The following is a 15175-nucleotide window of genomic DNA, read 5'->3' as shown; positions in this document are numbered from 1 at the left end:
GTCTTTTTTTTTTTTCTCATGTCACTTCGGGGACTCCGTAATTTCTGGCTGTTTTTTAAAATGATATTTAAAGTTGAGTTTTGGTGATTCAATAAATACTCAAGTTTTGAAATCAATGAATATCATGTCTATTAATCATGATTTCAATATCAGTCAAAAATAATTGTGACTAATATTTTTGCCATAATGGTTCAGCCCGAGATGTTTTTTTTCCCCTAAAGATCTTTTTAATTTCAGTTTTACATATATGATCTACAGACATAATACACTTTGTGTGATTTCTTATCCTTTATAACCAGACAAAATATACATTATTTTATTTGTAATTTTGTATTTTTAATGTTTTAATGAATTGCTTTCCAAATAGCGCTGTGGAAAAGGCCGACACAAGCCCACATGTGACAGGGAAAATAGCCGATACTGCAGCGTGGCACCTGGGCTGGTGTAACCAGGGATGGGACCCCCCGTTTATTAATGGGTATTTTGCACACTGGTTCCAAACCATAGCGTACTGTACCAGACTGAGCTATAGATAATGACGGAACTGAGAGCATGTTATTCCAGAGAGAGTTTTTCCTGATTCTAATAAAAACACGTCTGTCAGAGGGATGATGAACAGCGTCACCTGGAGGACTGATCCTCAGAATTGGAGGCAGCGTCAGGTCGTGTACTTTCCTGTCTCCATGTTGCCGGTAAAAATAAATTCCTGAAACTTTACAAATCACAGTCCATTCACTGTTCTACAAACACAACAATCAGACTTCTGTGTCCACACAAAAATCACTAAATCCTAAATCACTGAAACATTCAGGTGCCATCTTTGTACAGAGCATTAGCACAGAGTTACCCAAACAACACATGAAGAAGAAGACGACGTCAACAGACAACTTCCTGTTCATTTGATTCGAGCACAAAACTACTCTGAGCTTTGAACGGGAAACAAAGTGTCAGCGCTAATCTCTGCATCAACTGGAGTCAAACATTAACAGAACAACAACAATGTTATCGTCAATCAAATGACGAGAATACGTCTCATCTAACAGCCAAACAGCAGACGCAGTAGTTCACGGTTTGATTTAGATTTTTGCCTGAAAACAGAGCAATAATCTGCGAAAGTGATCGACCAAAAACCTCCTTTCACCAGAAAAGACAGTCAAGATCACATGTGTCAAAGTCAAGGCCCGGGGGCCAGATGTGGCCCGCCTCATCATTTTATGTGGCCCACGAGGTCTATGCCGCTTTAAGGCGTGAGTTTGACCATAAACTGCATTTCCCACAATGCATGATGGCGATTGTTTTACCCGTGAAGTGACGGCATCCCGGCCACTAAGTTTGCCGTGTATCATCATGCGATGAATGAACTTGGGATTGAAATATTTACAAATGATCCCAAAATGTCCAGGAAGAGAAAGATTGATGCAGATGAAAGAAAGCGTCGAGAAAGATGGTGAAGGCGAATACGTTTGTGCTTCAAGGAGAAAAAAACCGATACGTCTTTCGCGTTATGAGGCGGTGTCGGTCGCCAAAGAGTACGATCTACGTCAGAATTTTGACACCAAACAAGGAGTAGTAGTAGCTAGAGCTGAAAAGATTAATCGATGAATCAATTATTAATCGATTACTAAATTAATCGCCAACTATTTGATAATCGATAATCGGTTTTAAGCTTTTTTCATCAGTAAAACCAGATTTCTGATTGTTTTAGCTTCTTAAATGTGAATATTTTCTTGGTTTCTTTGCTCCACATAAACAAATAAATCATCAGAACTGAATCATTTTGATTTGTGGACAAAACAAAGACGTTCAAGAACATCATCATTTCCAGCTTTGACAAACACCGATCAATGTTTTTTTTTTTTTACATTTTCTGACATTTTATGGACCAAACGATTCGTCGATTGATCGAGAAAATAATGGACAGATTAATCGATCATGAAAATAATCGTTACTTGCAGCTCTAGTAGTAGCCGAGTTTGCCAAAGTTAGCCTTCAAGGAAAAACAACAAATTGTCAAAGAATTAAAAGGCAAACTGAGCAGAATGTGTTCCCAAAAACCATAACAACAAACGAAGCGGCAGTGAAAGCTAGCTAGCTAGTCTTCTTCTGAGGGGGCCGTACCTATGTTCCCCAGGTTCTATGTTCCCCATTTTTCCCAAAAAAGGTCCACTTTGTATGTGACAGGGGAACATAGGACCCTTTTTTTGAAAAAGGGTAGGGTTAGGATTAGGGTTAGAGAAAGGGTCCTATGTTCCCCTGTCACATACAAAGCAGGGAACATAGGACCCGGGGAACATAGGTACAGTCCCCTTCTGAGGGTGTGTTTACATTTAGTTCCATTTATTCTGTCTTACAGTGACATCTGTAACCATTATGCTGATGTCGCCCTCAGTGAAGATGAGTTTGACGCCCCTGGTCAAGATGAATATATTGACTGATTGATAAATCTAATAGAAACACATTTTCACATCTATGAATGTACGATGTAGGAAAGTATTTAATAAGATAATCAGAGGTTCCAGCCGAGCTGAGCTGATACTAAACTGTGACTTCAACAGACTCCCGGCCACTGATTGGTCAGCGAGTGTCGTCACTGAAGAATCATGAATCCAGCAATGAAAACATGACGTTTTTTAGTAAAAGTAAATATCTAAAATGTCCATATTTAACAGTCTGGTATATTTAGAGACATCACTGCTGAAAGACGACCATCGTGATCACGTTCAGTGACTGAACCGTTCTGTCAACAAATCTTTTTAACGATTCACTTTCACCATAAACAACTACTTTACAAGTCACTAGTTTGTGTTTGTGTCATGGAGAAAACCACGTTATCACAGGAGGAGGAGCTATGAAGTCATGGAAAACAACGTGATGATACTAAACTGATTGGACTTAGAACTTCATAAGTTTATGATCTGATTGTGTTAATGTTTGACTCCAGTTGATGTCGTTGAGTCTAAAGTTCAGATCAGAGCAGTTATTTGATCAGATTCATCAAGTTTCCTTCAGATCAGACTTGAGAAGACTTTGGTGTGTGGTTTGTTTCCTGTTCAAACAGCAGAATAACTTGACAGACGTTCAACAGCTTCATGACCATCATTTCTGACCATCAGAAGGTAACAGAACTAAACTCATCTCAAACATGATGTTTGTTACTGTGAAGCTTCATGAATGTGAGGTTTGAAACGTTTGAAATCACTGCTTTAGAGGACGTTTGTGCTTTTGCTGAAAGAGAAAACTTTCTCTGAAAAACTGTCCAGGTTCTTTTTGTCAACAAACCAAACCACGTTGATAACATGAACAGAGCTTTGACAGAGAATGAATTGACCCTGTGGTGACTTAGAGAGGCTGAAATGTCTGCTGTAATACTGCAAACCTTTCTTATTATGGGATGTGAACATGTCCTGGTTCCTCTGAACCCTGCTGACACAGTATAAATGCTGACATCTGCTGGTTGACATTTGATATGACACATTGGAATCACATGGATGCTGAGCACCAATGAGTTGAAGTTGTTTATGGTCTTAATTCACTGAGTGATGGTTTGACATCAAACCTTCTCATCATGTGAATAATAATCACACTGATTCACAACATTAACCACTGAACTTTTGTCACCAAAAACACTGAAATGTAACATTTATAAAACACTTGTGAACTCTTTCATTAACAAGTTCAGCGTGTTTGCTTTTGCTGCCTCTGCAATAATTCAAAGTCATCTTCAGTTTTCTTTGACTTTGACCTTTGACCCTCTCTCAGCTAACTTGGCTAATGCTGCTAACTGCAAAACAATCACTTGCCTGTGACATCATGTTCTTATGACTTGACTCCGCCTCCTCGGCTGGTGTTGCTGGCTCTTCTTGGTCCTGCTGGACCTGCTGGTTCACCCATGCTAACACTAACTTGGAATGGAATCCATGCTGTAATGATTGTCCTGTGTTCTCCCAGCAGGTGGCGCTCTGCTATGGATCAGATCAAGGACAGTGAAGAGGAAGCTCCGCCCTCTAAAACCACTCTGTGTGAGGAACATGAGGGTCAGAGGTCAGATGAAGATCTCATGGATCATGTGACTCGTCTCCATGTCACAGCTCAGTGTTTTATTGACACATCATGTCCTGTGTTTGTAGGAGGATCCATCAACAGAGACCAGACTCTGCTGGACCTGGACCTGGACCCAGCTGTGTCTCCATGAAGAGTGACTGGTCCATGGATAATCCTATGCACTTCAAACAAGAACAGAGGTCAGATGATGGAGGTCTTCACAGGTCAACAACTCAAATGATCCACCATGTAGCACCAGAGACACCTTATATTTAGGACCTCAGATCCAGTACCAAGACATTCTGGACCCAAGTCCCAAACAGAGCCGTCTCTTTAAGCTCAGATCTGGAGCCATGAAAGAATAAGAAATGTTGAATAAATGTGGAACAGTCCTGGCTCACGTCCTTGGCTTTGGGTAAAGTGATCTGACTGAAGATGTTCTCCATGTTTTAGTGGAAGTCTTAAATGTGTTGATCAGTGTAGAGTTTGACACCGAGCAGCCGACACCATCTGGGTCAAACCATCTCTGTCTCCTGATACTGTCCATCATTAAAGACATCTATCAGAGCAGATGGTGGATTTACATGTCCTGTGTTTGTAGGAGGATCCATCAACAGAGACCAGACTCTGCAGGACCTGGACCTGGACCTGGACCCAGCTGTTTGTCCATGAAGAGTGACTGGTCTATAGATCGTATTATTAACTTCAAGGATGGACAAAAACATGGTGAACTGATGTAAGAATTTCTCACACAGTAACACACACTTACATAATCCTCCACCAGGGGGAGCCTGTCTAGTCCAAAACATGTTTAATCCAGAAAACCAGTCTTCTTGTCTTTGGTGGACCAGTCCACTAAATGTCTTCAGCCTGTCCTCGTCTCTGAAAACATGTCCAACAGTAAATCTAGTCAGAGTCCGTGATTGGTCAGGGACTCATGGTCAAGCCTCTCTGATTGTGTCTTTGAGACTTCACACACACACACACTAGAGACTGTCCTTCAGGGACTTTTGTCTTCAAGTTGTCAAACTCATGTCATGTGACTTTGGCTGAAGAAGAAACGTAGGTGCAGCTCAGTGAAAACCTGCTTTAGTAAATGACTGAATGTTTTCTCCTCAGAGTTGATCAGCAGAGGACAGAGGTTCTCAATGATCCGTCTGCCCACAAGAATGGAACAGACCTGGACTCTATATTTACGGTGTGTAAATGAACAAGCACAGTCAGTCTAAAACTTAATAGTAAGCAACCAATCTGTTGGTGATCAATGTGATTTAATGCATCATTCTACAGCTGCTGGAGGAGAACATCATCTGCTTTGTGAAGAACGAGCTGAAGAAGATCCAGAAGGTTCTGGGTACAGATCACACAGAAGTCTCAGAGAGTCAGAGGGAGGATGAGGAGGTGTTGGATGGTGAAGATGAGGAGCAGAGGAGGAGCAGAGAGGCCTTTCTGAAGATCACAGAGAACTTCTTGAGGAGGATGAAGCAGGAGAAGCTCGCTGACTGTCTGCAGATCAGTAAGAGGACTTTTAATGTGAAAGGAAGAACATCTTATTTTCTCAATGATCCACTCACTGATTTATTTTCTTGTGTTTTTTCAGACTCCAGAGCTGCAGCTTGTCGACGTGAACTCAAATCAAACCTGAAGAAGAAGTTCCAGTGTTTGTTTGAGGGCGTGGCTAAAGCAGGAAACCCCACCCCTCTGAATGAGATCTTCACAGAGCTCTACATCACAGAGGGAGGGACTGGAGAGGTCATTGAAGAACATGAGGTCAGACAGATTGAAAGAGCTTCCTGGAAACCAGACAGAGCAGAAACAACCATCAGACAAGAAGACATCTTTAAAGCCTCAGCTGGAAGAGATGGACCAATCAGAAGAGTGATGACAAAGGGAGTGGCTGGCATTGGGAAAACAGTGTTAACACAGAAGTTCACTCTGGACTGGGCTGAAGACAAAAGCAACCAGGACATAGAGTTGACATTTCCCTTCACCTTCAGAGAGCTGAATGTGCTGAAAGAGAAGAAGTACAGTTTGGTGGAACTCATCCATCACTTCTTCACTGAAACCAAAGAAGCAGGAATCTGCAGGTTTGAAGACTTGAAGGTGGTCTTCATCTTTGATGGTCTGGACGAGTGTCGACTTCCTCTGGACTTCCACAACACTGAGATCCTGACTGATGTCACAGCGTCCACCTCAGTGGACGTGCTGCTGACAAACCTCATCAGGGGGAAACTGCTTCCCTCTGCTCGCCTCTGGATAACCACACGACCTGCAGCAGCCAATCAGATCCCTCCTGACTGTGTTGACATGGTGACAGAGGTCAGAGGGTTCACAGACCCACAGAAGGAGGACTACTTCAGGAAGAGGTTCAGAGATGAGGAGCAGGCCAGGAGGATCATCTCCCACATCCAGACATCACGAAGCCTCCACATCATGTGTCACATCCCAGTCTTCTGCTGGATCACTGCAACAGTTCTGGAGAACATGTTGAGAACCAGAGATGGAGGAGAACTGCCCAAGACCCTGACTGAGATGTACATCCACTTCCTGGTGGTTCAGTCCAAAGTGAAGAAGGTCAAATATGATGGAGGAGCTGAGACAGATCCACACTGGAGTCCAAAGAACATGAAGATGATTAAGTCTCTGGGGAAACTGGCTTTTGAGCAGCTGCAGAAAGGAAACCTGATCTTCTATGAATCAGACCTGACAGAGTGTGGCATCGATATCACAGCAGCTTCAGTTTACTCAGGAGTCTTCACTCAGATCTTTAAAGAGGAGAGAAGCCTGTACCAGGACAAGGTCTTCTGCTTTGTCCATCTGAGTGTTCAGGAGTTTCTGGCTGCTCTTCATGTTCATCTGACCTTCATCAACTCTGAAACAAATCTGTTGAGTCTGTGGTCCAGACTGTTAAGACACAAACTGAATCATCTGCACCAGAATGCTGTGGACCAAGCCTTACTGAGTCCAAATGGACACCTGGACTTGTTCCTCCGCTTCCTCCTGGGTCTTTCACTGGAGACCAATCAGAAGCTCTTAAGAGGTCTACTGACACAAACAGGAAGTGGTTCACAGACCAATCAGGAAACCGCTGAGTACATCAAGGAGAAGATCAGTGAGAATCTGTCAGCAGAGAGAAGCATCAACCTGTTCCACTGTCTGAATGAACTGAACCATGGTTCTCTTGTGGAGGAGATCCAAGAGTCCCTCACATCAGGACATCTGTCCACAGAGACACTGTCTCCTGCTCAGTGGTCAGCTCTGGTCTTCATCTTACTGTCATCAGGAAAAGATCTGGAAGAGTTTGACCTGAAGAAGTTCTCTGCTTCAGAGGAGGCTCTTCTGAAGCTGCTGCCGGTGGTCAAAGCCTCCAACAAAGCTCTGTACGTGGATCAATATATAAATATTAATAAGACATATTCTAAAGAGCAGAAGATAAACATGTTTAACCTTTTGTTCATCACTGTTTTCTACCTCAGACTGAGTGACTGTAAACTCTCAAAGAGAAGCTGTGAAGCTCTGTCCTCAGTCCTCAGCTCTGTGTCCTCTAGTCTGAGACACCTGGACCTGAGGAACAATGACCTTCAGGATTCAGGAGTGAAGCTGCTGTGTGATGGACTGAAGAGTCCTCACTGTTCTCTGGAGACTCTCAGGTCAGATGATCCATGAAAGGTTGTGTTCATTTCCTGTCTGTCCTGACATTATTCAGTCATCACTCCTTCGTGTCTGTGTCTCTTTAGGTTGTCAGGTTGTCTGGTCACAGAAGAAGGATGTTCTTCTCTGACCTCAGCTCTGAACTCAGACTCCTCCCTCCTGAAAAACCTGGACCTGAGTAACAATGACCTTCAGGATTCAGGAGTGAAGCTGCTGTGTGATGGACTGAAGAGTCCTCACTGTTCTCTGGAGACTCTCAGGTCAGGACTCACTTTATTTGACAGTTGATCTTTAGGTTCTTGTTGATGAAGATGTTCTGAGTTCATCATATCTTCTTAACTCCAGTCTGTCAGGTTGTCTGGTCACAGAAGAAGGATGTTCTTCTCTGACCTCAGCTCTGAACTCCAACCCCTCCCATCTGAGAGAACTGGACCTGAGCTTCAATCATCCAGGAAACTCAGGAGAGAAGCTTCTGTCTGCTGGACTGAAGAGTCCACACTGGAGACTGGACACTCTCAGGTATTCTCCTCCTCCTCTTCCTCTTCTGCTTCATCTTCAACAGCACCATTCAAACTTGTAAGAAGGTTCAGGTTGAAGATGTTCTGTTATTCTGCTGTCGTTTATGAGACAAATGTGATAAGAAGTCAGTGAATATAACCAAACATTAGTCAAACATTTTAAACACCTGTTCTTCTTCTTCTGGCTCCTGCCTTTAGGGGGCGCCACAGTGGATCATCTGCCTGATAGATATTGTTCTTGTTTGACAGGAGTTATAAATGTATATACAGGAGTTGTCTTCTGTGTTGTCCACATGGTGGCGCTGTTAAGAAAATGCGTAGCCTCCTGAAACTGTGGTCTCTGGTTCTGCAGACACCGTCTTGTCTTTGAAACACACCTGTCCTTCATCTGACACCAGGGTGTAGTTCATCATTGTGTCCACCAGAGTGCGTCATTAAGACACAAACTCATTCAGACTGTTTCTTCCTCCAGGATGGACCATGCTGGAGAGCAGAGGCTAAAACCTGGTGTCAGGAAGTGTAAGTATGGATTTACAGGAAATAACAACATCTCAGCTGATCATCAATAAACTGCAACTGTGTCTTGTTCTTCATCAGATTCATGTGAACTGGAACTGGACACAAACACAATGAACAGAAGACTCAAACTGTCTGAAGACAACAGGAAAGTGACCTTTGTGACAGAAGATCAGTCGTATCCTGATCATCCAGACAGATTTGATCACTGTCCTCAGTTGCTGTGTAGATCTGGTCTGACTGGTCTCTGTTACTGGGAGGTCGAGTGGAGAGGAAGTGTTTATATATCAGTGAGTTACAGAGGAATCAAGAGGAAAGACAACAGTTATGACTGTTGGTTTGGACGTAATAATCAGTCCTGGAGTCTGATCTGCTCTGATCATGGTTATTCTGTCGTTCACTGTAATACATTCACATCCATCACATCGTCCTCTGTCTCTCACAGAGTCTCAGTGTTTGTGGACTGTCCTGCTGGGACTCTGTCCTTCTACAGAGTCTCCTCTGACTCACTGATCCACCTCCACACCTTCAGGACCACATTCACTCAAACACTGTATCCTGGGTTCTATGTCTATCCTGGTTCCTCAGTGTCTCTGTGTTCTCTGTAGAACATGAAGAGACAGCAGCTTCAGTGGTGGACGAGGTCTCACTGTTTAGAACCTGATGTTAAAGCCTCAGTAATTCATCATAAACAATGATTGTCTGTCATTAACTGAGTCGTCTACCTGTGCTGCTCATTATAATGAGCTACTGACTGTGCTGTGAGCGCCCCCTGCTGCTGAGAACCAGCCTGAAACACAGAGGTTCACACTCAGTCAAAACAGACATGAAAAAATGATTTTTGTTCAAAATAAGATGAAGTAAAACTAATGAACAAAAACAAATGTTTTAAGTGAAAATGAAAAAATAAAGTAAAAATTAATACATTTATACAAAAATAACAAAAAGTGAATCAAGTGAAATAAAATGCTTTATATAAAATAAAAGGTTTTAAATCAAATGTAAATAAAGAAGTTTCTCTGAAGATCATCATCATCATCATCATCATCATCATCATCTCACTGACCTGACTTTCTGTCCCAGCATGCACTGCTCCTCTTCATGTAGTCTGACAACAGCGCCCCCCCCCCCCCCCCCATCTGACAGAACACCCTATATGTGGGGACATTTTTCGTTCTGGGGACATTCATTTTTTGCTGCTGGTCCTCTGCTGCCTCGTGTGGCCACTTTGTGTCACTGAGTTAAGTCTAAATTAAATATTTTTAAAGCCGAATTTTACAAAATAAGACATTTGAACTTATAGTAGTTGAGTTACTGTTATTCAACAGCTCCTGTGTCTCTGTGATGTTAAAATCACTGGTTTTCTCTATGGACTTTGGTGTGAGAGAGTGAATGACTTTGGTGTGGGAGAGTGAGTGACTTTGGTGTGGGAGAGTGAGTGACTTTGGTGTGAGAGAGTGAGTGACTTTGGTGTGGGAGAGTGAATGACTTTGGTGTGGGAGAGTGAGTGACTTTGGTGTGGGAGAGTGAATGACTTTGGTGCGTGAGAGTGAGTGACTTTGGTGCGTGAGAGCGAGTGACTTTGGTGCGGGAGAGCGAGTGACTTTGGTGCGGGAGAGTGAGTGACTTTGGTGCGTGAGAGCGAGTGACTTTGGTGCGGGAGAGCGAGTGACTTTGGTGCGGGAGAGCGAGTGACTTTGGTGCGGGAGAGCGAGTGACTTTGGTGCGTGAGAGCGAGTGACTTTGGTGCGGGAGAGCGAGTGACTTTGGTGCGGGAGAGCGAGTGACTTTGGTGCGTGAGAGCGAGTGACTTTGGTGCGTGAGAGCGAGTGACTTTGGTGCGGGAGAGTGAGTGACTTTGGTGTGGGAGAGTGAGTGACTTTGGTGTGAGAGAGTGAGTGACTTTGGCGCGGGAGAGCGAGTGACTTTGGCGCGGGAGAGTGAGTGACTTTGGTGTGAGAGAGTGAGTGACTTTGGCGCGGGAGAGCGAGTGACTTTGGTGCGGGAGAGCGAGTGACTTTGGTGCGGGAGAGCGAGTGACTTTGGTGCGTGAGAGCGAGTGACTTTGGTGCGTGAGAGCGAGTGACTTTGGTGCGTGAGAGCGAGTGACTTTGGTGCGTGAGAGCGTGTGACTTTGGTGCGTGAGAGCGAGTGACTTTGGTGCGGGAGAGTGAGTGACTTTGGTGTGGGAGAGTGAGTGACTGTTCAGTGAAGAAATAAAGTGTAAACATATATTTAAGACATCATAGACTTTAGCCGTTGTAGATTTTAACCTGTGAATCTTTTCTTCGACTGTGTAAATGTAACTCGACGTCACTTTTATATATAATACTTTCAAAGGTGTAAGATGACCACGCAGAGTTACTCACAAACATCCAAGGTTTAGTAAATCCAAGGTTTAGTAAATCCAAGGTTTAGTAAATCCAAGGTTTGGTAAATCCAAGGTTTGGTAAATCCAAGGTTTAGTAAATCCAAGGTTTAGTAAATCCAAGGTTTAGTAAATCCAAGGTTTGGTAAATCCAAGGTTTGGTAAATCCAAGGTTTAGTAAATCCAAGGTTTAGTAAATCCAAGGTTTAGTAAATCCAAGGTTTAGTAAATCCAAGGTTTAGTAAATCCAACAGCAGTGAAAACCAAAAGTATGTGAACAATGATTGTCCTCAGCTGCGTCAGATCAACACTGAGCATCAACACAAACACTCAGGTGCAGACAGTTAATCACTGATGAAGGTGGACATGTGACAAACACACGCACACTGAGGACCCCGCATGGACACAACAGGCATTACAGTCAAACAGTCCTGACATCATCTCATTGGTGTGTGTGTGTGGAAACCTCACGTCCAGCGGTGACATCACACTTAAAGTTTCACAGAAGAAGAAACGCTGAGTCATATTTCATCACCCCCCCCCCTCCTCTTTTGTCCCTCTGTGGACACGTCCACTCATGTCCACTCATGTCCACTCATGTCCACTCATGTCCACTCATGTCCACTCATGTCCACTCATGTCCACTCATGTTGGACATTCTGAGGTCACCTCAGTTTTCAAAGGGACGACCCGCCAAATTAAAAGCCTGTTTCCGGAAATGTCCACTTTTCCCCTTATGGCACTTTATTGTGAAGAAAACTTGTGTATATATATATATATATATATATATATATATTTACATATATATTAAATTGTTTATGAATTATTTATTGTTCTTATTTATTTACTTTTCAGCTTCTTAAATGTGAATAATTAAAAAAAAAAAAAAAAATCAATATAATATTGTATACATATATATATATACATATGTGTATATATAGATATACACACACATATACATGTACAGTATATGATATTATATTATATAGGGTTTTATATATATGTGTGTGTGTGTGGAATAACATATATATATATATACATACATTCAGGTTAATTATGATGACGTCACTTTATTATTATTACATTAATATTAAAACGCTTCATAAATTCTGGACTCAGTTCTATTTACAGCATAAAAGTGCAGACGTTTGTTGTGTTTTTCAGGGTTTTTTTTATTGAACAAAAGTATCAAAAACAAAAGACAGCAGCAGTGCAGTTACACCTGTCAGCCTGCAGTTTATTCACAGACACAACAACAACAACAACAACAACAACAACAACACAAACACACACAGACGCCTGCGTCTCTCTAACCGTGTGACGGTTAACCTCTCTCTGTTTGGACATAAATAAGAACACAATTCCTTCGCAGGGCGCGACAAATATTTGGCAAAAACACACACAGACGTCACAACATCTTGTGTCGCTTCTTTAAATAAATACAATTCAAAAAAAAATAACAATCTTTCTTGTGTTTTGTGTGTGTTTACATACAGAGTTAATGCACGGTCGATACAACACACATATATATATATATATATGTTTGTGTATATTTGTAGGATTTTTAGGTAGAAAACTAGCTTCATCGTCTCGGAGGACGTTAAAAAAACAAAGAAAGAAAGAAAAGCCCACGTCTGTTTAAGATTCAAACCATTTGTTTTAAATGCTTCGGAAAAGTCAAAGCGTCGTCTGCGTAAACTGTGAGCGTCTGAGCGGCGTTTAAAGACCTGAGTGCTGAGCGTTAGCAGCAGATTCACGACTTACAGCAGTAACGCAACAACAACAACAACAACAATAATAAATATACGACTTTTGCCCCCTGTTTTTTATTAACACGATTTTTTTTATGTGCCTTCATCGTCTGGAAATCACTTTGGTAGAAAAGATTCAAAAATAGCGGGAAATTAAACGTTTGTGGTGTTTTTTTTTTTCTTTTGTTAGTGCTTTAGCAAGTCCTCGGCCCTGACTGTCCACCATGTCCACCTCTGTCCACTCGTGGCGTGGACGGCGAGCATACCATTTGGGTGCGTTAATATTTTGTTATTACTCAGATTTAGCATTTTTATGCTCCTCGACAGTAAAAACAAAGGTTTATATTTGTGACACGATATCGATTTAAATGTTTGTGTTTTTTTCCATCAGTATTTACGACGTTGGTGGAAGAAAAGATGCGAAGAGCGAAGCATCTGTGTACGAAGTTACGCTGGAAAACGACGCACAAGACCGCGAAGATGATGATGATGGAGATGGAGATGGAAGGTAAAACCATGGACAGACATTTAAAACCAGAAAGGAATCACAACAAGTTCCAAAATCTACTTATAATTCCAAACTCTACTTAATGTTTTAAAATCTAGTTATAATTGGAAAAGCGACCATTAGACATTTATAAATTTGATGGCACTGTTGAGATTCTCCACTGGAAAAGTCTTTATTCATAAATGATCATTTTCTTATAGTTTTCATGTGTTTTTTTAAAGTATTTATGACGTTTACGAGACAAAAGTATCTTCAGCGAGTGCGAAGATCGAAGGATCTGTGTACGAACAAACGCTCGAGAGTGACGACGACGACGGAAGGTAAAAGGTCATCGTTTCTGTCGTCGTTTTGCTCTTTTAAAAGATGCAAAACTGTGAAAGAACAAGAAAAAAAATCAGGAAACATTCTTTTAAATTGAAAAAATTCAATATATAACATTAATGTCCACATTTTGGACATTTGCACGTTAATTATCATCGTTGCTCCACAAACGTATTATAATAATGATTTATTCTCACATTCAAATGTTTCCAGTGCAATGAAAATCACCCTTCAGACGATGGAAGACGCTTGTCAGGATAATTTGGTAAAAGATGGATGTTGGAGCTCAGGAATCAAACAAGAGTTTATTTCTGTACAGAAAGAGCAATCCCAAGGCAACTTGCAGATTCAGTCACCCTGAGAAGACTGCCAGCAAATTGGAAAATCTCTCTAGTTAACCTGTCTGGTGGGTGTGTCAACGACCCCCCCCACACAGACAGAGTAGAACAAAAGGTTTCCTCCCTCCCACGGGAAGAGAGGGAATCAGGTAGACCCCCCATAGGGAAAGAGGAAGATAAGGTGTTTACGACTCAAACCCCTGTGTCTCCAACTGTTGTACAACAAAATAGCAAATGGTCCCTTGATCTTAGGTCATACTTTTACATTTATACAATATCAATACAAAATTTCCGTAACATATCCCTCCTGTTCATGCTGATCTTAAGCATAATTATGACATACATTTTGTAGAGTGTGAGAGCGAAAACCCTTTCGAGCAGTTCAAAACATTCTATTTATCCATTATCCTTTCAGAAAGGGAAACTCTCTCACGGTTCCGCTGCCCCGGCAACCACACACAGGTACTCCATGTTACAAGAAACAGTAATCATACACAAAATAAGCATCATTTAAAAAATCAAACATTGTTTCCATCAAAACAGAACATAAAACATCCTTACAATCTAACATTCCCTTTGAACATAAACACAAAATTACAAACATTCACACATGTCATCCGGTAAATTTGAATGTTAAAACTTCAGTCGTGTTTTCTCCTGAAATGTCCAGACTATGTTGAATCAGTTTTCCTGTTACTGACGTTCAGGGCCCACAGTCCATTTTCTGCTGTATGAGCTGTTGCTTTAATACAGTCAACGTTTTCCCTGTATTTTTGCATCACTTTCAGACCAAATTCTGCTCTTGATCTTGTCGTACACTTCCTTGTACTTGCTCAGTTGACACAATGCCATGCTCCTTCAGACTAAACTGCTGATGATGTTGTTATCATCACAGTTCAAGCTCCTCCTCTCATTGGCTCTTCCACTTCCTTTGCACCCCCCTCAGGTTCACTGGTTCACAGCAGCCTCAGCCACTCAACTTCCTTGTCTCAAGCTGAGCTTCCACCATCTTTTCTGAAAGTAAAGCAAACCTATGAACTAGCCTATGGAGGGCAGTCATCTAATGTGGGTTATTCAGTACATTGTAATCTTTCAAACAGTGAGTCCTTTCTGCAGCTGTGTTAGCATAAGTTCACCTGTTAGCATTCCATGCAGTGTTAGCA

General features: G+C 41.9%; 1 protein-coding gene across 1 annotated transcript; it reads left to right on the top strand.

The window, feature by feature from the left end:
- Nucleotides 1-1394: 1394 nt before the first annotated feature.
- On the top strand, nucleotides 1395-9334 carry LOC310934888 (protein NLRC3-like; the record flags this gene model as incomplete). The annotated part of the gene is made up of 10 exons (XM_083898688.1): nucleotides 1395-1447; nucleotides 3952-4041; nucleotides 5161-5239; nucleotides 5332-5557; nucleotides 5642-7421; nucleotides 7518-7691; nucleotides 7779-7952; nucleotides 8038-8211; nucleotides 8683-8729; nucleotides 8808-9334. 10 exons carry the CDS (start codon nucleotides 1395-1397, stop codon nucleotides 9332-9334), a joined length of 3324 nt encoding a protein of 1107 aa, XP_083754814.1.
- Between the last annotated feature and the right edge of the window lie 5841 nt (nucleotides 9335-15175).

This window comes from Microchirus variegatus, assembly GCF_963457635.1.
Source record: "Microchirus variegatus genome assembly, chromosome: 12".
Lineage (NCBI taxonomy): Eukaryota > Metazoa > Chordata > Actinopteri > Pleuronectiformes > Soleidae > Microchirus > Microchirus variegatus.
The sequence above is the reverse complement of the archived record's forward strand: the minus strand, read 5'-3'. Positions and strand labels throughout refer to the sequence as shown.